The following is a 21,525-nucleotide window of genomic DNA, read 5'->3' as shown; positions in this document are numbered from 1 at the left end:
GAAGAGGGGGGGGGGGGGGGGGGGGGGGCTAAAAATTAGCAACTGTCCCCGGAACCTGGACATGAGGCAAAGGCTGCATCTGTGCCCAGTGGCCCAAACAGGCTGTGGAAAACAGTTTTCCACTCTGGCCTTTCACAGGAAAGCGGGGAAAGCCGGTTGCTTTTCCAAAATCCCTCTGTGGTGAATGCAGCGCGCCAGCCTCATTTCTCCAAATTAACAGGCCGATCACCTCCAAGCCACAAACATAAGTACTGCACCCTGCAGCCCCTGCAGCCCCCCCCCTCTCTCTCACACACACACACACACACACACACATTCTCTCTTCCTCCTGAAGTTAGGGACAATCAGGCACCCCTTCTGGCTTTGGCGGGCCTGCAGGGAGGTATCTGCGGGCATCGTGGGCGCCGGGTTGGGGCCCCACAGGGGGCTGTCATGCCTAATCACTGAGCCTATCCCAGCCAATGGAGAAACTCTGCACGGACGGCCTGACCCAGGGCAGCCACGTCACATGCTCTCGAGGAAGCCGGTCCTGCTCCGGCAGGCGTGCTTGGCTCTCTCTGGGGACCCTGCCTGTCAGCGCACCCACGGCAGCCATTTCCGTCTCGACCTCAGGACCGGCCGTTTCCCAGCCGACTCCACTTAGGGAGCTGAGGGGACGTCAGCCAGGCTTTTCTCTGGCCGACTGGGCAGCCCCGCAAGGGAACCAAGAGCATCGTTTCAAGAGCCACCGAGCCGCAAACCGGATGCCAAAATGATATGACGGACACACACTGAACCGGTGGAACTCGCTGCTACTTGATACAGTAACAGCTGTAAGGTACAGTGACTTATACGGGGGAATTTGTTCAGCAGTCACACGAAACAGCCCTCCTTCTAGAATTGAGAAGGGAAGGGAAGGGAAGGGAAGGGAAGGGGGCACCACCAGCAACTCATCAAGCGAGGGCCCAGCCCAGGGCCACCCTGGGCCTGCCGCCGCTGCAGCCCCGGTTCTTTGGAGGAAGAAAAGCCTGCGAGGCCACAGAGGCTGGCAGGGCGGCCTCCCATGACCGAGGGAAATCGCACTCCTGGCAGGTCCTGGGCCACCCGGAGGCACCTGGCTGAGCAGTGGGCGTGATGCGGGGGCCTCTCCAGCTGCCCCCCGGCAGCCACTGTGCACAGCACTCTCTTCAGGCAGGGGCCCTCGGGGGGCCTCTCCTGCCACCGGACGCTGGCAGGCGAGGGGCCCACCCCGCGTGCTGCCGGGGCTTTGGCAGGAGGGGGCGTGGGGGCCCGGGGCAGGCCTGCTGCATCCTCCCTCGCGGCCGGGTGCCACCGCGCTGGCAGGGTGGAGGCTTTGGCGGCGCTCCAGGCACGGCCTGTGGCAGGGAGGGGAGGGGCTCGCTTTCCCCGGATCCACGGGGGCCACACGCCAGACCAGCCCCACCCCTCCTTCCCGTGGCACAGGGCTGCCAAGGCGCAGCCGGGCACGGGTGCCGCGCTCGGGTGCCTGGCCACGCTCCGTCACGCCCGGCAGAGCAAGAGCAGCCTGCCTGTGACCCTTCTCCCTCCAGAGCCGCAGCCTCTTCCCTTGCCTGGAACTCAGGACTCATCCTGGCAGCATCATGGGCTTTGGGGCTGCCGGAATTTGCAGGCTTGACCCTTGCGCTGCTGGGAGGCGGAAAACGGGGGGGGCATGCAATGGGGCGGAAGTGGGGGGGCTTCTGCCCATCACTTAATTGGACACAGCTGCTGCCTGGGCTTGTCAGCGTTTCTGGGCTGAGAAGGCACACCATGTTCCCCGCCGTGCGCCTTTGGTCCCCACATCCCGTGCAACGCGCGTGTACACAGAGCTGACTGTACCTGCTCCCACTGACACCCCCACGTGCCTGCCTGGTCTTCCAGGTTTTCAGATCCCACGGAGGGAAGGGCCGCCGGCGCCAGCCAAGCCAGAGACCTCGCCGCTCCCCTCCCGCTGAACTGCCCGGCCACCCGCGGAAGGCGCTGCGAGGGCGCAGCTCCTCCGCTCAAGCAGGACCGGCCCCCCTTGCCGCCTGCTCGCGGGGGCGCTGCCCTACGGCTGCCCCCGCGCGAGCCCCCCCGGGCCGGAGAGGGCGACGTCGCCCGCTCTCCCCTCCACGCTTCCCGGGAAGCGGGTGCCCCGCGGTACCTTAACGAGGCGCCCGTTCGCCGCCGGACTGACAGCAGCAACCGCGGGCGCCGGCCTCGCAGAGCCAGACACGCCTCCTGCTCACGTGCAGAGTTCAGCCACGCAGCAGCACCCGCGGGCCGGGCCGCACTCTTCCACGGCACGCGCCCGCAACTTCGGTTCGCGCGCGCGCCCTCCGCGCGCACGTGCGCTCCAGCTTGCCGCCCCCGCAGCCCTGCTTCCCGGGCCCGCCGGGCGCCGGGCGAGTCCGGACGGGGGCGCCGGCCCCCCCTCTTCCGCTCCAGCTCTGCCCCCCGGCACCTCCGCCCCGCCGCCCGCCCCGCCCCGCCCCGCGCCGCCCGACCCCACCGGCTGCCTCCCGGGCTGCCCCACTCACCTGCCCCGGCCGGGCTGCCCGCGCCGCCCCTCTCGCAGCCTGCCGCGGGCGCTCCGAAGCCGCCGCCGCCGCCGCCGCCCTCCCGCTCCTCCTCGCCCTCCTCCGCCGCTCGCTCGCCCGCCCGCCCGCCCGCCTGCCCGCGCCTCACCAGCAGCGCAGCCCGCAGAAACGCCCCGCGCGGTTAACCGCTTCGCTGCTAGCCCGGTCCGTGCACACGTGCCAGCCCCGCGCGGGGGGCAGTCCCTGGCCAGGGGCCTCTCCGCCTCCGCCCCGACGCGACCCCCGCGGGCGGCCACGGGGAAAGGGAGCGGCGGCTTCTGCCCGCACCGTCCACGCCGTCGGGGTGCGACCCCGCAGCGGCGACGGGGCGGGCGGGGCGGCTCGTCTGCGTCCTCCGCGGCCCAGGGAGCCCTCGGGAGCCCGGGCTTGCTTGGCACTGCCCTCCCGCGGCTGGGGGCGCGCCAGGGCACCGCGGCCGCGCCCTCGGCCCGCGCCCCCCGCTTGCGCCCCCCTCCCCGCTTCCAGCGGCTCTTTCGGCCACTTCGAGCGGCGCGCCCAGCGCGGCCGTCGAGCGCGTCCCTCGCCGCGGCTGTCCGGAGACCCTGCCGCGCCGCAGGCCCTCTTGGCCGCGCCCGTCCAGCTGCAGCCCGCCGCCCGAACCCCCCGCGCCCCGGCCCGCCCGGCCCTCTGGCTCGGAGCTGGTAGAGCCAGAAGCCGCTGGCGGCGAGCGCGCACGAGGAGGGCTGCCCGATCAGGCCAAGGGGACTCCCGGCCCAGCATTCCCGCAGGGCAGCAGCGCCATCAGGCCCATGTTCCCCAGCGACTGGGCGCCCTTGCAGGGCACCGCGCCCAAGCACCCCCCGCACGCCAGCGCGCCTTCGCGTGCGCACACACCGGCCTAAGCTGTGTCGTAGCGCGCAAAGTTTGCACGAAGGGAGAGGGTGCGCGTGCACAGGGAGATCTGGCTCCCGTGAAATGACGAAATTAGCCAATATTTCGAGGGATTTGCAATTCAAATGCTGTGGATAATCAGGCTGATGCAGGACAACGTTTGCCGGAGCTAATCCGCTCCTTGCTGGCAGAAGCAGGCCACCTGGCTCTTGGTTTCACGAGGCGCGCGCAGGACGGGGCGGCTTGGCGGGGCTACGCGGCGGGGGGGGGGCGGTGCGTGAGCCTCCCCCGCCACGGAGGGGCCCGTGCGCTCCAGCAAGGAGGGGGACCGGGTGAAGGGGAAATGGGTCGGGAAGCGGGCGGGAGGGAGCTGGGCGTCCATTCTTTCCCCTGCCGACGGGGCGGGGGGGCTCTGCACCCCTTCTCTGCACGCTCCCCGGAGGGCGCTGGGCGAATTCGGGAGAAAGGGAACCTGCGTGCCGGGCTCCCTGTGGAGCCGAGGAAGCGGCTTTGGAGGGGAGGGGAGCGGCGGCCCACGGAGCCCGGTAGCCACAGCCGCCAGCCTGCTTCCCAGGTGGCCACGGCCCCTTTCCCCACCCCCAATCCGTGGGGCGCTTTCCCTGCGTTTGTCTTCGTTTTCTCCCCATCGGATGGCCGAACTGTCTCCAAAGGCGTAAGAGGGGCAGTCGGAGCTTTAAGCAAAAACAGGACGGTACGCTAAGTAAGCCCCCCACCCCCGCTTTGCTCTGCCCCCCCCCACTGGCACGGCAGCCCCCAGACCTTCTCTGAGGTAGAATTGCCCCCGCCAGCTGGAACGCTCTCACACCCCTGGCCTGCCTGGGTTGGGGGCACCTCTCCGGGGTTCCGGGGGGGACAGCCTCGCCAAAGGCGCCGGGGCTCAACTGGGGGGCCCTTTGCACACCCAGAGCAGTGCTCTTCCCAGGAGGCCCAGCCCTTCCGAGCCGCAGCCCGAGCGGGAGCCGGTTGCCACGGCCGCCCCGACCTGGATGGGCCCTGGAAGCTCACCCTGCCCCTCGACGTGGGGAAGGAGCCCTGCCATCCGTGGGCTGGCTGCAGGGTCGGGCCAGCGCCGCCCCCCGCCCCCCCGGGCCACTCCTCGCCCGCTGCAAACAGAGCCTGAGGCGCCCGCAAGCAACTCGAGCTAGCCGGAAAGCAGACAGAACGCGGAGCAGATGGTCGGCTGGAACCAGGAAGGGCCTCGAGCAGGCTCTGTTCTGCCAGCACCCGCGAGAGGAACCCGCCACCGCTCGGGCTCCGCTTGCCAGGAGCACCTTCCGGGTCCCGGGGAAGCGGGGGTGAACCGTGGCCCGGCAGCCGCGCGGGAACGGTGCTCCGGAGGCGCCCACCCCGCGCGCGCGCGCGCTCCCCAGGGACGCGCGGCCGGAGCGGGAGCTCGGCTGGGGCGCTTGCTGGCTTTGGCTTCTGCTGCCCTGGGGGGGCGGGGGGGGGGGACAGCGGGGGCTTCCAGCACCTCTCCTGGCGGGCCCAGCCCTGGGCCGCTGCTGCCCTCTGCTGGGCACTGGGCATGTTGGTCTGTGGGGAGCCGGAGTGCCACGAAGAGACGTCCAGCCACCCCTCCCCGCAGCACACCTGAGCGGGCACCGATCCCCCGGTGCCTGCACCCTGGAGGAGCAGCACCCCCACCCCCAGCGGCTCCTGAAGCACCCCTGAGCAGTTGCGCCCAGCTGGGGCGTGGAGGGGCGCCAGGCGCAGCTGGTGCCTTCCGTGCGCCCCCTGCTGCGGCCACGCGACGGCAGAGCCACGGGCCGAAGGGGCGAGGCTGGAGGGCGCTGGCCGGCCTCCCCTGCTCCCCTCCCAGTGAGGCCCGTGCAGCTCTGCAGGAGCCGGCGAGTGCACGAGGGTGTCCTGCAGCACCCGCCCCGGCGTGGCCGACACAGCAGGCACGGGGGTCGCAGTGACCCAGCAAAGGGGGTGGGCGGCTTAGCCAGAGCGCTTGGCAGGAAAGAACTCTGCTCGGGCCAATGCTCGAAGCCAGTGTCTCTCTCGGAAACGGCTCCCGCCATGGCTTCCCTTGAACCCGTGCACTCCGCAGCCAGTGCCACAACGTGGCTGTATGCAGGAAGACCGGGGAGGGCGATACATTTTCTGCGCTAGACTGTCCCACCGGCCAGGACTGCCTTCCCTGTGACCTCCGTCCTGGCTAAAGGACGCAAACGTATTTTCATATGGCCAGAACAGCCACAGGGGATTGCTCTAACAGTTCAGTTGCAGTTTCCATGTTGGAAAATTCCTTTTCAGCGCTGTTTTGTTCAAGGCAGTTTAGCAGAAAGGAAAATATTATGCAGGGCTGCAGAGTTTGGAGCGCTAAGCACGGCATCGGCACCTCCGGTGTTCAGGAGGCCCAGGGGAGCCTTGGTGGCTCTCCGGCCAGGGATGCGGCCAGCTCTTCCCGAAAAAAGCCTGCTCCACACTGGGGCACCTCTCAAATGGAAGGAGCCGTGTCCTGGTTCTGTCTGCCCAGCCCAAGCGAGTCACCGATCCAGGCTGTTCTGTGTCTGAAAAGGACTGGGCAGCAGGTTAATTATAACAAATTGCCATAATTAGCAGAAGGAAAATCAATGCAGGAAAAATCGCCTCCCTCCTCCCTCTTACTTTTCAACCTGGATAATTGCTTGGGACACAAGTCAGCATCTTGTGTCCTCTTTGATTCCTTGGATGCCCTCTCTTTCTGAGTCACTCACACGCAAACACACACACACAGCTTTACCTGACGCACACGGATGCCAGTTGAACCAGCTCTGGCAGAAAGGAGTGGTAGAAATACAATGAACACAATTAAACAACAGTCTGCTTTAACTTTGCACTAATAGGTTCCCCCTGGATGCTTCTGTTCCATTTCCGCGGCTTCACCCGCATGCGCCCGTCCCATTTCAGAAAGGCAGAGAAGTGAGTAGACACTAGAGAACCCACATTTTGAAACTGGTCTTGCTGGCGTGAGGAACCGGCCCGTGCCAATCACAGGTGGCAGCTTTGGCACGGAAGGGGAAACCGTCTTGCATAATGCAGTGCAAAATGGTTGTTCCTTTCGCACTGAAAAGGCTGCCAACTGCCTGGATGGCGGCATTGTGGAACTCTCAATTTCCATAGAAGCATTTTGAATTGAGTCAGGCACACTATTGATGAATTTCAGCCGCATCCCCAAGTATTTATCCGTAGAGCAGTCACAAATTGTGGATGACTCACTCTAGCCGTCCACCCGCCTCACTTGTTCTCCGCCACGTTGTGCTTGTTATGCATTCGCTTTTCTTTTTAAAAAATCAAAGTGTGCGTAATGGGAGGTTTGTCACTTTGCAATCTCGCTTTTATTGTTTTCATGAATGTCCTCCAACATCTGAAGGTCATCGCTGAATGCGAGAGCCTGTGTGCCTGCGCATCACTCACCTTTGTGGCACCCACCTCCCTCTTCCTCCCGAGCCCAGGGCGCCGTCCCTGAACGCACGTACACGGAAGCACGTCCTCATGACGCCGTGGGAGGCGAGCGTTACTCAAGGGCCGGGAGATGCTCTTGGCTTTCGCCGTGCACCTTCGCTCGGCTCTCAGATGACAGGGAAAGCGTGCGAAGAGCACGTGTGGAAAGCGCTTGCCGTGCAGCCAGTGCGCACACGGCACCCGCAGTGACTCCACTGCGAGGTGTGGGTCCTTTGCATGCGCAGAGGCGACTGAGGGGGGTGGGCCGTGTGTGGACACAAGTGGAGGCAGCCAACGAACGGACAGAGCGACACGTGTGCGGACCAGCGCTCACGGCCCGGCAGCGCACAAGCGGCAAGGGCCGCTGCCAGCCAGAGGAGCGGCAGAGCCTGTCGCGTGATGGAGACACCGGTATGTGATTTTTGGAGAGGCGTATCCCAATCAGAAGGCGCCAAAAGCAGTGCCAACACCCCGTTCTTTGTGGAGTGCAAGGCCCTTTGGGCAGAGACCACTTCCTGGGTTCGTACAACCACTGACATTGTCCGCGTGCTTACATGTGGCGCTCAGAGCCTGCTCGGGGCTCAGCTCTGCCCGTCTTAGTTAGCTTCTTGAGCCAATTGCCAAAGCAGAGGCCTAGGTAGGGAGAACGTGGGTGGGAAAGGACGGCGGCGGCTGGAAAGGCCTCCTCCGGCAAGCCAGGAGGCCCGTGCGCCGTGGCAGAACGCGTTCCAAGGCAAATGGGAGCAGAGCAGCCCCTTCCCATCTGTGCTGCCAGGCGAAGCGTCTGCCCAGGATGTCCGGCAAGAGGCAGGCTGTGCCAGCTGGTCGCAGAGAGGCGGCAGGATTTCCTGTCTAATGAGAACGGTTTGCAACGGGCAGCTCCTCGGAGGCGGCGCCGAAACACTGCGTCTCCCTCGGCATTTGCCTCGCGACACGTACCACCCGCGCGCTCCAGCGGCGCCCCTCTTCTCCCCGGGGAAAGCCAGCCACGCCACAGGGAGCACAAGACTCAGGAGGAAAGTGCGCCAGAGATCGGCTAGTGCCTCTCGGATGGACTGGCCTTTGCAGCACGAGGCGGCCGGTAGAGGAAGGCAGCTGACGGCTGGTGGGGCCCCAGTGCAGGAGTTCCCGCTGGCCAGTCCTGCGTCGCACCTGATGCAGCGCTGCGGGGGGAAGGCTGCCGCCGGGGGCCTTGGTTCCCCCCAAGCCTGGCAGGGCGTTTACTTCACACAGTGCCCGGCTGGACTTGCAGTCACAAGATGCAGGCATTTCTCACTTGCCTGGCTCGAGAAAAGGATTGGACAAATTCACGGACCAGGCTCAGCAGCTCCCAGCCACGAGGGATGCAAGGGAGTGCAGCATCGGGAGCATGAACAGGGGGTGCTGCAGCCCCACATGCGGCTTGGGGGCTTCCCGAGGGGCAGAACCGCAGTCCCCTGGCGTTGTTCTACTGCACCCGTCGGCCCTTGTGGAAAATCACCATGCGGCTGACGAAGGGCAGAAGCTGTGCAGCACACGCCCCGATCCCTCTCAAGGACTGCAAGGCTGGTCCAGGGCGCCCAGGGCTGGCAAGAGCACAAGCAGCAGCCCCCTTCTGCTCAGCCTCCCATGCAGCCAGAGTAAACTCCCCGACACACAAACCGGGCCCAGGGCTGGCTCCAAGTAGCCCCAAGCTGCAGGTTTCCTTGAGCCAAGCCGAGAAGCCCGGATTCACGGCCACCGAACAGCTCGAGTGATGCGGCTGAACGAGGCTGGAATGTCGAGCACTTGTACCTCTGCAGCAAGCCTAACACGGAAGGGGCCCGCCTGCTCCTGGTGCGCCCGCCAAGGGTCTTCTCGCTGGGCGCTGCTCAGGGCGATGCCACGCGCGATTTGTGGGCCTGCCCCAGCAACGGGCCACGTAGGAGACTGCTTTTCCGCTCCCAGGAGACTTGCGGTGGGGGGCAGGCTGGGCCCATGCCCGTCGTGCACCGTGGTTTGGGCGGTTAAATGACTGCAGAATGTGCCAGCCCATAAAGGCGACACCGGCCACCCCACGCGCTCCCTTCCCTTCCGTCGCTACACTAAACCTTCAGGTGACGCATCATCAGTTCCAGATCGCAGGAACAGCGCCACCTGGTGACGGCTGGCACACCGTCCACACTCCACCCCTGTGCTGGCTCCTCGTTTCCCTGGCAGAGCTGAACAGAACCAACCCAGCAGCTATCAGTGGATGGACGGACGGACGGGGCACTTCCCATCCACCTGCCAGGGCGACTGCCCTCCGACACAGCCCGGTCGGACAAGCGTCCCCAGGGGCCCCTCGGCTGTAGCCGCAGCTCGTTCCTGGTGGCTCTGCAGCCTTGGCAAGCGGCGTGCAGGCAAGCGAGAGCTGCACTGGCCCAACTGCGCCCAGGCTGGCTATCCAGCGCGCTGCCTCTGCTGGAACTCGGCTCGTTCGGGGAGCAGCTCCCAGACTGCCACCTCAGAAACGGCCGGGGGGGCCGGCGCGACGATTCTCTCCCACCCCTCGCAAGTTCCCCCTCACCAGTCCGCCGTGCTGGTGTGGCGAGTCAAACTGGGGGCTTGGGAGAACCCAGTCCCTGTGCTGGCCGCGAAATTCACTGCGTGAGGCTGGGCCAGTCACTCGTAGCCGAACCCCCCCCACAGGGCTGCTCCTGTGAGGATAAGACGGAGCTGCGCCAGCCACCCTGGGTGCCTCAAGCGGAGCAAATGTGGGCTCCAAGTGACGCAAGCACCACCACCACCTTCTGGCCCACTGAACCCCCAAAGTACCGTGCGAGACTTTCAAGCGAGGGGGCAATCTGGGACAGACCACACGCAGGCGGGAATGGAGAGCAATTAAAAGCACTTTCCCCTCCAAAGCGGTGCCAGTGGGGAAGAGGAAGCGACGCCGTGCTTCGCGCACTGCCACCAGAGTCCCGCGCACTCTACCAGTGGGCCTGCGGCCGCTGAGGACAGAGGAGGACGCGTGGAGAGCAGAGCCCCATGGGGCGCGTCCCTGTCCGATTTCCCCTCCCCAGATCTTGACACAAGACAGCACTGCAGTCCAAATTTACCCTCCTTTACTGAGAGGCCCTGAACAAACAGTTTATTTCTTCTTTTCCACATCCTGTTCTGCTGCCTCCTTGGCTCGCTTAGCCCGGATGCCGAAGAGCCGAGCGTTGGCGCGGGCCATGCGCAAGCTGGCAAAGGCTTTGAAGTTCTTCTCCTCCTCGGAAATAACTCGGGCCTTCTCCTTCTTGTAGACCTGGGAGAGGCAAGAACCAGAGGGTGACTCGGGGCACGTGCTGCAGAGCCACCGCTCTCCTTGCACGCACCAGAAGCATCAAGGCAGCCTGTGGCGATGGTGCCCCAAAGGCCACTCTGCGGTCACAATCCTCTTTTCACGGGCAGGAAAGACGCAGCCAGGAACACGCGCGCTCAGGCACAGCCATTTCCAGGGCCGAGCCTACGCGGAAGCCATTTCCAGCACCCCCTACTTAGCGTTGCTTGAGGGACTACAAGACAGACCTCCAGTGGCATAAACCCGTTGATACAGAAAGCTCTACATCGTTTGGGCTTGTCTCAAAAAGGCAAAGCAATGCACAGAGGGCAACAAAGTTCTCAGGGCGCTGGAGTCTTCTCCAGGAGGGAAAACAAAAACATTTGGTGTCTTTTAGCTGGCAGAGGGAGGGAGCGAGGAGCAGAACAGATTGATAAGATTACCTAGGATGTGGAAAAAATCTGTTTTCTATAATACGGAAATAGAACTGATCGTCTTTAGTTTTGGGAAAACAGGAAAATCCTTTGTACAATGTGCAACTGATTCTGGGAGTTCACTGCCACAAGATATGCTGGAGCTGGCCAGCAGCTGAGCCAGCTTCCAAAGGGGGAAGATTCCACGGAGGAGGCCAACCCTGTCCTCCGATATGGAGGATTTCCACGGCAGCCGGTGTGTTTTCTATATCCAGAGCCAGGCTTCATGCAAAGGCACCCAGGGTGGTTGCCAAGTTCAATACACAAAATGCAAAAGTGTTTCTCCAAACACTTAAGGAGCAGAATTCCCTCGGGCCAACTGAATTTCCCTTCCCTGGCCTGGGCTTCCTCACACCTGGTCAGAGAGGCCTGAAGCAACATGGCCTAGGGTTGAGCAGCCTGAAGGCCGGCGGCGAGTGCTGGGAAGCGAAGGCAGCGGAGGGGAGGGCCCCTGCTGGGGACTTCCTGGAGCCATCTGGGTGGCCTTTGTGGGGGAGAGTGAACCAGCAGGCCCCTCGCTTTGGCCCGGCAGCAGGACTATTCCCCTGCCTGCCTCCCGTCCTCCGGGAAAGGGTCCCTGCAGCTGGGAGCGCAACGTGCTCTCCAAGCGCTGACAGGCAGCTGGACTTGTGCTTTGCAAGGCTCTGGGAATGTCGTCCTGTTTTTCTGAATGGCAAGAGGCCAGTACAGCTGGGGCCTCCCAAGCAGCACGAACAAGGCCTGCCGCTGCGATTCTCTTGTCCAGAAGAACAGAACAACATGCACCGCTGCTTAGCGGCAACTTCAATGAATACTTCTAGAACAGCCACAGAACCGAGTCTCTCTTGAGAAACGACCCCACTGAATGCCTCAACTAGGACAAAGCATCTCGCTGCAAAACACGCGTTCCCAGGGAGCAACCGAGAGACAGCCGGTCACTTACATTCCTGATGGGCATAACTGGTCCAGTGAGCTGCGTGGCCATCTTGAGCTCCTCCGCCTGTGGGGGAAAGAAGGGCGACACTCAGCCAGGACGGACTGCTTCCTCCCACCTCTGGGCGACAGGTGAAGCCCTACACCCAGCTACGTTGAGCGACTGGGGGAGGGAGCCCCCGGGGTCTACCTGCAGGAGCTCTTTGGACAAAGAGTCCAAAAGTTTCCTTCTTGGCGAATCAGGTCCTTTTTTAAAAGTATTTTATTTAAAATGTACTGCCCTCCGGAAAAAGATGCCTGTCGCCTGAAGTCGAAAGAGCACAAGCGCTCTAACGGTTCATGCTGACCGTCGGTGTGACTCCCGCCCGCCCGCCCCTCCTTCTTCCGCACCGCGATGCCCCCAACACAGGCGGCCTCACCGGTCCCAGCAGGACATGAGGCAGGTTGCAGTGCACACACCTGGGTTGAGGTAACAACCCAAGGGGGGGGGGACTCTGCATGCCAGGGACTGTGCAATGAACCCTGATGCTCTCCCCTGTACTTACGGAACTGTCCCCCTTCTTGGGGGTCGACGGCTTCCTGGGGAAGAGGATGAGCTTGGAGCGATACTCCTTCAGCCGCTGCACGTTGGCCTGCAGGGCTTCCGTGGACCGGTTGCGCCGCCTGGGGTCCACGGAGATCCCGATCGTCCGGGCAAATTTCTTGTGGATGCCCGCCATCTAGGAGAGCATGGCAACATGAGCCCGATTTAAAAGATGGCCACGCATCACCTTCCCTGTCCCTCCTGTGGAGGCGTCACAGTCATCAGCTGGAAAAGGGTTCAAGCCAGTCATCATGGAGACTACAGAGATTCCGGAGACAGTGTCATCATCTGACTGTGGGCAGAACCATTTGCAAGGCCTGAGGAGGCGTATTTGAGCATTAAGCTCTTCCTGCCCAGGACAAAGTCTTAGGTGGGGCATTGTAACATTCCAGAATGGAGAAGAAACGGCACAGCAGGCAGGCAGCCAGCAAATATCTGGAGCAGCAGGGGGCCGGATGGAGCCGGGGAAGGAATGTGGCCTTCCAGGGAGCCCTCAGGGACTGGATTCTGCTGCTTCCAAGGCCTGAGGATCTGCACCTTGCATAGATCTTCTACAAGCGGCCCGCTGCTTGTGTCAGTTACAAGCACCCGTATTATCGTCTGCCCCTGTACTCACTCTCAGCTCCTCCAAGCTGAATCCTCGACCAGCCCGCACTTTCGTATGGTACCGCACAGTGGGACACCTCACGATGGGCCTGATGGGTCCAGATACTGGACGCGGAGCAATACGACGAGCCTTGGCCTGACGGGCCTTCCTCCTGCATGGAGAAAGCAGCCAAAAGGTCTGTCGACGCCCTTCCTTCTCTCCCGACAGACCTCCACCTGCAGCCCCTTGCAGATACGGCCAAGGAGAGGGTAAACAACCCCTTTAATGGAGTCTGGACTAAGCTTCCCGTGAGACTAGCTACAGAAAGCGACAGCCATCAGCTGATATGGGTTCAAAGGCTCATCAAAGCGGTACAGCGATTCCAGAGAATGTGCATCATCTGGCTGAAGCACTGGGACTTGCAGGGAAGCCAAAAAAGGCAACACTTGCATGTCTTTTGCGTTAAGCAAACAGCACCGGTTCTTCTGAGTATTGTGCAGTGGGCACGAACTGTGGAGGCGCAGCAAGAGACAAGCCCTCACCTGCGGATCTTCCGGGCAGGCTGGTTGAACCAGGTCGCCACTCGTCTTTGCCAGTCTTTGTGGAAATGGGGCTTCAAGATCATGCCATTCCGGCTGGGCGCCATGGCTGCCTATGTCCCTGAAAAAGCAAGCAGCCTCCAGTTCAGCTACAGTTCCAACAGCATTTTATGGCACACAAAATCGTTTATTGAGCCTTGCAACAGCCCTGAGAAGTATTTTGGGAAGAAATACAAGGGGGGGTGTCAATGCCCCCTGCCAGAGACTCAAGCTTGGTCTTCCACGCACAAGACTTCACCTACAATGCACCACGGTAGCCCAAATGAAGCACGAGGGCTCAGATTCCCTCCCAGTGCCTATGTCACGTGGCGTGCGGGAAGGTTACAGAAAATCCTCTCACCCCATTGATGTAGATGCCCTCCAGAAGACAGAAGAATATTTCCCTTTAATGCTTCCTGTGCTTATTTCCTAGATCAACAGCTTGTTTCTAAAGTTGCTAACAAGTAGAGTGTTCAATCTGAGTTGACACTCACGTATAATGTGCAAATTTTCTTTTCATTCATATACCCTAAATCAGCCTTCCCAACTTGTGCTGGACTTGAATTCCCACAAGCGGGCTGGAATCCTGGGAGTCAGTGGTCCAAACATTTAAAAAGCATCCGGCTGGGGAAGGCTGCCTCAAGCAGTTAACAGTTACACCCCACCTTTTCCCTTTTGTAAAGAACCTCGGGTAGCTTAGATGGCCATCCTCGTCTCCATTTTATCCTCACAACAGCAACCCTGTGAGGTAGGTTGGGCTGAGTGTATGACTAGCTCAAAGTTACCCAGTGAGTTTTACGGTTGACTGGGGGAGTAGAAGTCAGGTTCCCTGAGTCCCAGTCCAAACCTTGAGCCAATAACTATTAAATATTTTAATATTATTAGAAGTATGAACATTTTGCATTACGATGGCCGTGCATGACCCTTGTGGGGGGCTCAAACAAAGAGCAAAAGCAGTTAGAACAAGTCCCAAGAAAGGAGAAGAGAAGCACTACCTCAGATTTATCCACAGAAAAATAGGGAGCTGAAATCCCTCAGGTAAGAGACATGCTACAAAATCATCTTGAAAGCAGAGGTGTTAGCAAAGCCAGGGGTGACAATCAAGTTTGGGACTTAGACAAAGGCTTCCCCCATCTCTTAAGATGAGCGCCCACCTCATTTAGAAACTGGAGTCCTCAACAAAAGACTCATGCCCAGAGATCAAGCAAGCACCACCTGAGAGTCAATCTGCTGAAGCAGACCGTGGAGTTGCCCCTTGCTTCGTTTTGTACTTGACTACTCTGACACGCAGCAACTGCCTACAGTTCCTTCAGGGCCTGTTACCCAAGTTGCTTTCAACCAGAGATCTGACAAAGCAAACCAGGAACTCCCTATAATCCCACACTCACAGAACCGCCTTGAACAGAATGAGGCTATTGACCCGGTCCTTGACTAGCACAAGCACTCCTGGCTCTTCCCCAGGAAATCCGTCTGAGCCCGGGACCCACACACAACCGGCACATGGACCTCTGATGGGTCCATCAGATGGGTGCTGGCTGGCAGCAGCTTTCCTAGAGATAACACAGAAGGTTCAGGCCTGGGAGACCCCAGGACTATTTAGCCCACGCCTGCTCAGCACTACCGGTCAGGCCAGAGCCTCTATACAAGCGAGATTTCGCGCCCGTGAAGAGGCGTGGCCAAGGCAAGGAGCGAGCAATGAGCAGCCAAAGGAAATTATTTTATTTTTTATTTATTTTTTCCATTTTACACCCCGGGCCCGGGAGAGCACCTTCTGCACGGGCGCCAGGATGCGGCCGAGGAACGCGCGCGGCCGCCGCGCGTCGCGCAAGCCGGTGCCCTGCGAAGGCGCTGGCTTTCATCCCGCCTCAGGCCCGGCAGGCAGTTCTAGCAGCCGCTCCAGGAAGACGAGGAGGGAAAGCGGGCCGCGCCGCCCCGCCAGCACTGCAAGGGCGCCTCGCTTCCCCCTCCTCCGGCCCCTTTTCCTTGCATGCCGAGCCTTTTCCCACTGCGAGCCTATCGGGGCAGAGCCCGCCCCGTTCAACGGATCGCTTGTGAGCTGCCCGGCCAGCCCCTCTGGCTGCACGGCGGGAAAGGCGCCCCAGTGGCTGAACGAGCGTCCCGGGAATGCAAAATACCCGGCGGGCACCAGCTCAGCGAAGCCTGCGGGCGCCGGGGCCCCAGCGGAGGCCTCGTCCTCCTAGCCGGGCACCGGCCCGCCCGAGCCCGAGCCCAAGCCCGAGCCCCCGGGAGCCCTCTACCGCAGCCCCGAGCCCCCGTGGCCCGCGCGCCCCGGAGCAGGCGGCGGATGGCGGCGGATACTCCGCGAGGCCTCCGCGACACACGGACTCACCTCCCCGGAAAGAAAATGGCAGGCCGGAAAAAGAAAGAGGCGCCGCGCGGGATCCTGGGATATCTGCGTCGCAGAGTGTGACCCGGTCCCGGAAAGCCGCGGCGATTGGCTGGCCGCGGCGAGACACCGCCCCGCGAGGCGTGCCCTCCGCTGCCCGGGCGCCGCCTTAAAGGGGCCGCGCGCTGCCTGCCGCGAGCGCTCGGGGGCCGAGGGAAACCCGGGCCTGCGCCCGCGCCCCGTGAGCCGCCCGCAGCTCGGGCGCCGCGGAGCCGTTTGGGGCGCCGCCGCTCAGTGCGACGAAGCCGCCTGCAAAACACCCGGGGGAGCCGCCGCCCGCGCCAGAGCGGAGAGCAGGCCGGGCGAAGGCCCCGGCCCCGGCAGTGCCCAGCAGCCAGGCCGCCCCTCGCCCCGGGCACGGTGCATAGGAACCGCAGGCAGCAGCTCCAGGCGTGGAGAGAGGCCCTCCGAGCAGGCAGGCTGGCCAGATAAGGCGCGCGGCTGGACCGCTGCAAACCAGCCCGCCGAGTGCCGAGGCCCCTGGGCCACCGGCATCATAAAGGAACATGCACGGCCTTGGAGAAAGCGCAATGGACTGCGCACACCGAGAACGATTTACATTCCAGCCTGTGCTTCCGTCTTTGCACTACAATAGCTTTTAATGCGAAGAGACTCTGGAAGTGATGAGGCCAGTAACATAAAGCAAGCATTGGAGTGGTATCTGACTTCTCCCCCAGCAAAGTTGGTGGACAAACTACAAGCAGCTGCGATCCCAAATGTAAAACTACAGCAGAAGGCAGACGGAAAGTCTGGAAGAAGCGAGTAGAGTCCTGGTGGCCTTCCCCCCCCCCCCCCCCCAGCCTGGAACGCAGAAACCACAGGAGGCTGTCGACTGACCCTTAAGCGCAGCGCAGGCTGCAGCTGGGGGTCTTGCCCTTTATTTTCCCAAGGTACAGCCACTCAGTGGAAACAAACAAGCCCCTCCAGTGCAAGAAAGAGAAACCCACACAGACGCCCAGGGCTGGGGAAATGAATGCATCCTGCTGCTCCCGAATGCCTTTCCATATGATGTCGTTATGCAGCCAAACGACGAGTTACTGCCAGATTGCCGGGAGGGCTGTGGCTTGGTTTAGCAACAGCGGTCACTGGGTCCCCAGTGCGAGAAGGGCCTGGCATTTCTATGTAGAGACCGCAGCCTGGGGCAACAGACCACTAGATGGCACACTCAGACCAGCAGTAGCCGCCTCGGCCAAGGCTCACCGGGGGAGATGGAGAATCCGGCTGCCGAGGGAAGAGGGCTAGAAGACTCGCCTGCCTTCTCTCTGTGCTGGCGATGACCCGCCCCTCCCACACCCAGAGGGCTTCTCCTGGCCCCACTGCAAGGGAGAATGTCAGAAGAGGAAGCCCCAGAATTGCAAATGGGAACTCGGAGGGAGGAGTATCTGGACACGGGTTGTTCAGGGATACAGACGATAATCCTCATGGAACTAATCCTCCTCGCTGGCGCGGGGGTGAGGGGAGAGAATGAGGGAGGTGGTGCAGTCCGCACATGCCTGCACACTCGCGCTCACATGCACAGCTGCTGCCGCACAGCGGGAGGCGGCCATCCCGCCACCCCGCACCACCCACAAGCTGCTCTGGGCACACGCTCCGCTCGCTTGTCTAAAGGCCTCTGCAGGAATCGGGTTCACACTGCCCTGTGACTCCCCTCGAGGTCTCTTGCGAGAGCCTCGCCAGCAAGGGCTGCGCTCAGGGCTGGTGACAGAGCGCAGGGGAGTTCTGGGTCCAGCAAAGATTGCCCACTGCTTCTGCACCCCAGAAACATCGAGAGACGGAATGAGCACCAGCTCTGTCACCAAAGACACGAATATATTTGGGACCTGTTACTGCCACTGCTGTGACGACCGGCGGTTCTTGCACGTCGGCCATCAGCAAGACTCGTGCGGGGCAGAGTGCGGCTCTGCCCAGAGTGACTGCAAAAGTCCTCTTCCCCGGAGCCGAGTCAGATGTGTGGCGCCTTCCCAAGGGAGCCTTTGAGACGGTGCTGGTGACAAGGCCAGGCTTCCCAGCCAGCTCTTGCTCAGCCTCGGAACGAGGAAGGCTGGACTCCACTCGTGGCCTGGCACAGAATTCCAGCAGGGTGACCGGCACAGATGAGGCCGGGCCCCGCAGGAGCCTCCGGTGCAGTCCGCCTCACGAGCTGGCCTCAAACTGGGCTCTGGCTGGCCTCCTCCTCCTCCTCCTGCTGCTGCCGGCCGTGGGGCAGCTCGTCCTGGCCCGTGTCCTGCCGGTCCCTCTCAGCCTCCGTCCAGCTCTGAGGAGCGATCATTTTCTTGGGCCCATGCAGGGGAGGCCCTATCAGGGCTTCAATGTCGTCATAGCTGATGACTTCCTTCTCCAGGAGGGCATGAGCCAGCTAGACAGGGAAAAGGAGCAGGAGGTGAACCTGTGCACAGGCGCGTGCCACGAGAAGCAGCCCCCGTGCACACGCGGCACAGCCAGAGAGGACTGGATGTGGCACTGGGCCGCGGTGTGCTGCGGCCTGGCCCGCTGTCAGCCGAGGCGAGAGCCAGCTCACGGCAGCATGGGGGACGGCTTGGCAGCGAGGCGCTCTTGGCAGGGCCGGCCTTTGGCGAGGAGTCCTGGCCGCCTCGCCGCCTTCCAGTCATGCCACAGCGAGGGGAGGGAGGCGGACTTCTGCCTGGCTCTCGAGCAAAGCAGGCATCGCAGGCCAACGTTCACCTCCTGGCACGCAACCTGCACTCTCCATGGCAGGTCCCTTTGCGGGGCTGGGAAATGTTTCATAGAAAGATCAGGTTCGTGTGCCAGGAAAGGGAAAAACGTTGGCGAGACAAGTGCGCAATGTGCGAACGCCTGCAGTGAAGCAAGCGCGGTTTCTTCACGCCTGCCTGTGCTGGGGGAGCGTTTGGGCCCCACTGCCGCCCGCCTGCAACACGGCGGCTCGCTCCCTGGGCAGGCCACCCGGCGGCCTCTCTGCTCTCCCGGCCTCCCAGCGCCCGGCCCACTTGGCCGTTTGGCACCACAAGGCAAGCAGGGGGGCCGCTGCCCTCCCCTGCATGAGCAGCAGCCGCCACTTGCTGGCCCTCTGCACAGGGCTCCTCCAGGCAGGGGGTCCCCGCTGCTCACGGGATGAGGCTTGCCCCCGCGGTGGGACTCGGAGCATCACTTCAGCCTCGCAGGAACCGTGGGGGCCGCCCAGGCCAAGGGGAAGCAGCGCACCGCAGCCGCGAGCTGGTGGGCAGGCTGAGTGGAGGGCGTCCCTCCCTGCGCTGCTTCACGCCCCCCCCACCCCCCGCGTTCATCCTCTTGCTCTAGCGTCATGGCAAGGGTAAGCTTCCGTACCGTCTTCAGCTTCTCCCGGTTGTCCAGAAGCAGCTTCTCGGTGTGCCTGTAGGCTCGGGCCACCAGCATTTTTGCTTCCTGCAGGGGAAACGAGAGACGAAAGAACAGTCTGCGAAGCGCTGGGGGAAACAGGGTTGGGCCCCGGTAGCTACAAGATGCTGGAAGCATCAGACCCGTTCCTGCGAACGCTCTCCTGGGAAGCCTCCCCGTTCAGCAGGAAGCCTGGAGCGATGCCGCACGGAGAACAGGCCACGCTGAACAGAGCCAGCCCCATCGTGAGCCACTGGCGAGTTACAGTCCCGGCCTGTGCTGTGCCCTCGCCCTGCCCGGCTCCCACCCTGGCCGAACAGGGAGCAGGTGTTAGGCTTGAGGGTGGGGTGGGCATGGAAGCAGAGATTTCTGCGGCCCTTCTTCTGGCTGTGGGTCTATGTTTTGGGGAACACTCCCACGGACGGGGCACCTTCCCATGGTGCCAGAGGCAGCCGGGAAGCACAGGTGTGCGCCTCACGGCACAGGCCATGCCCGCCCTGAGAAGCGGCCTGCAACCAGAGGCAGCAAGCAAGCAGGATGTTACTTATGTGGCAGAAAACTCACGTGGTCCATGACTTGCTGGAGGCTGTGGCTGAACGGGCGCCGCCCGATGCCTGGGCCACTTTCCAGGTCCGGGAAGGAGAGGGGGCCAACAGCAGGCACCATCCCATACTGCTTCACCATGGAGTAGGCGATCTTGGTGACTTTCCTCAGGTCATCCTGTGCCCCTGCAGCCCAAGAGGACGGAAAGGGATGCGGGGCCGGTGGCGCCGGGAGCATCGTGCTCTTCCCCGGCCCTCTTCCGGCGTGATGCACACGAATGCCGCACTCGGGGCAAACCAGAGCCTGCAACACGCTCTCCTCCTCCTGGGTGAGGAAGGCCTTCCTCACCTGTGGTGACTTTGTTGAAGGAGATGGCTTCAGAGACTCTCCCCCCCAGGGCCATGCACATGCGCTCAAAGAGCTGGTCCGTGGTGAAGAGGTGCTGGTTCCTCGGCAGGATCTGGGCAAAGCCCAGGGCTGCGTTGGTGCGAGGAGCTATGGAGACCTGTGGCCAAAAGCAGCGGCAGCAGCAGCTGTGGATGAAGACTCTGGGCTGGGACTCTGAACCCCAGCGAAGCCCCCGACCCAGGCTCCGGGCACCCAGCGGGGCTACCTTCATCACGGCCTCCGTGTGCTCCAGCAGCCAGCCCACCAGCGCGTGGCCCGACTCGTGAAAGGCCACCACCCTCCTCTCCTCCTGCGACAAGATTGTGCTCTTCTTGGCAGTCCCTGCAAGGGAGGGTGAGGGTCATGGGGGAAAGGCTGCCATTTTCCAGGTCATGATCTATGGGACCCCCGCCCTTCCAGTGCAGGAGGGCACGAGAGGCGGGGCCTCCGGGCCGTCAGGGAGCCCCTCTGTGGCCAGCAAGGCCACGTGGCCCGTGACCGAGGAAAGCCCGCGGCCAGGCGCCTTCCCACAGTGGCTCTGCTCAAAAGCAGCCCAAGCCCGTGGGACTGACACGCGGACTTCCAGCTTTAGCCAGCTGTGTAACGCGAGCCTGCAGAGGCTCCCGGGCAGCAGCCCCGCCACACGGTCCCTGCCGCCCTGCCTATCGCCGCCAGACGCAAGGCGAGGACCACGTGGCTCGGCTCAGCCTTGCAGCCCAGAAACACCTCCCAGGAAGGGCCCTCACCTGCGATGACTCTCTCCACCGCATACTCGAAGTTGGAGGTATCGATGGACTTGTGCCCCTCCCGTGCAGCGTGGATCGCGGCCTCGTTGCAGATGTTGGCGATGTCTGCGCCTAGGAGGCGGCGGAGACACACAGACTTGGTCTCCAGAGGCCGGCGGGCCTCCGCCGATCGGCAGGCCCCGTCCAAATCGGAGCACGCTTGCTGGGCTGTGCGCCGGGGGTGCCTCCGAGTGCCCCCGCCCGGCAAGCCTCCCACACGGCGCCTGCGGCTGCCCGCCGCGCCTCCCCTCCACGCATCGTGACGGGGCGACCCATGCCCTCCTCTCTCGGCAGCCACTGGTGGTGCCAGAGCTGTGCTGGGGCGGGGTGGCCAGGCGGCGCCACGTGTGCCGAAAAGGCTGCCTCGGGCCACGCGCCGGCCACACTGGGGGCTGCGGGCCGGCCGGCGAGCAGCCGCTCAGACGTACCGCTGAACCCTGGAGTGAGCTCCGCCAGGCGCTGGGAATAAAAGTTGCCTGCCTGGGACAGCTTCAGGCCCTTCAGGTGCTGCTCGAAGATCTCCCGCCTCTCCTGCACAGAAGAGCACAGCGGTTCGCACCCTGCAGCTCGTGCCAAGCGGCCGCACAGGGCCTGGGGGCAGATGCCGGCTGCCCCTTCGGCTCCAAAAGCAGGGGTGGCAGCAGGGAGCCCCCAGGCCAGTCTCCCGTGGATCGCCCCATGGCAGGAGTGGGCAACCCCCACCTGTGGGCCAGAGGTGTCCCTCTGGGGTGCCCTATATGGCCACACTTCCTTCCTCGGCCCCACCCCTTCCCTCCCCCCCTCTCCCCAGCCACCGACTGCTTGACACTT

General features: G+C 62.9%; 3 protein-coding genes and 2 non-coding genes across 5 annotated transcripts in view; 1 reads left to right on the top strand and 4 right to left on the bottom strand.

The window, feature by feature from the left end:
* Nucleotides 1–1,113: 1,113 nt before the first annotated feature.
* Nucleotides 1,114–3,424, top strand: LOC123022397 (basic proline-rich protein-like). The gene is made up of 3 exons (XM_044428094.1): nucleotides 1,114–1,214; nucleotides 1,882–2,231; nucleotides 3,048–3,424. Exons 1-3 carry the CDS (start codon nucleotides 1,114–1,116, stop codon nucleotides 3,422–3,424), a joined length of 828 nt encoding a protein of 275 aa, XP_044284029.1.
* A 6,487-nt stretch (nucleotides 3,425–9,911) lies between these two features.
* On the bottom strand, nucleotides 9,912–15,699 carry RPL13 (ribosomal protein L13). Its single transcript, XM_044427843.1, has 6 exons — nucleotides 15,611–15,699; nucleotides 13,225–13,342; nucleotides 12,713–12,854; nucleotides 12,059–12,232; nucleotides 11,524–11,580; nucleotides 9,912–10,113 (listed from the first exon to the last, which is right to left on the bottom strand). The coding sequence occupies exons 2-6, from the start codon at nucleotides 13,326–13,328 to the stop codon at nucleotides 9,955–9,957; spliced, it is 636 nt and encodes a 211-aa protein (XP_044283778.1). The 5' UTR covers nucleotides 13,329–13,342; nucleotides 15,611–15,699; the 3' UTR covers nucleotides 9,912–9,954.
* On the bottom strand, nucleotides 12,300–12,383 carry LOC123022436. Its single transcript, XR_006414519.1, has one exon. It is a non-coding gene; the product is annotated as a small nucleolar RNA MBII-202 (small nucleolar RNA).
* Nucleotides 13,000–13,081, bottom strand: LOC123022435. The gene has a single exon (XR_006414518.1). It is a non-coding gene; the product is annotated as a small nucleolar RNA MBII-202 (small nucleolar RNA).
* A 1,756-nt stretch (nucleotides 15,700–17,455) lies between the features above and the next one.
* Nucleotides 17,456–21,525, bottom strand: part of SPG7 (SPG7 matrix AAA peptidase subunit, paraplegin) — a 17,544-nt gene continuing 13,474 nt past the window's right edge. The window contains exons 10-16 of the mRNA XM_044428093.1: nucleotides 21,144–21,246; nucleotides 20,677–20,787; nucleotides 20,157–20,272; nucleotides 19,892–20,048; nucleotides 19,565–19,728; nucleotides 18,971–19,048; nucleotides 17,456–18,023 (exon numbers count right to left, since the gene is read on the bottom strand). Coding sequence (XP_044284028.1) covers nucleotides 17,814–18,023; nucleotides 18,971–19,048; nucleotides 19,565–19,728; nucleotides 19,892–20,048; nucleotides 20,157–20,272; nucleotides 20,677–20,787; nucleotides 21,144–21,246 — 939 coding nt within the window. The 3' untranslated portion in view covers nucleotides 17,456–17,813. The remainder of the gene's footprint in view (nucleotides 18,024–18,970; nucleotides 19,049–19,564; nucleotides 19,729–19,891; nucleotides 20,049–20,156; nucleotides 20,273–20,676; nucleotides 20,788–21,143; nucleotides 21,247–21,525) is intronic.

Source organism: Varanus komodoensis, unplaced genomic scaffold, assembly GCF_004798865.1.
Source record: "Varanus komodoensis strain SLA01 unplaced genomic scaffold, ASM479886v1 scaffold19, whole genome shotgun sequence".
Taxonomy (NCBI): Eukaryota; Metazoa; Chordata; class Lepidosauria; order Squamata; family Varanidae; genus Varanus; species Varanus komodoensis.
Note: the sequence above shows the minus strand (reverse complement) of the source record. Positions and strands in the feature narration are given on the sequence as shown.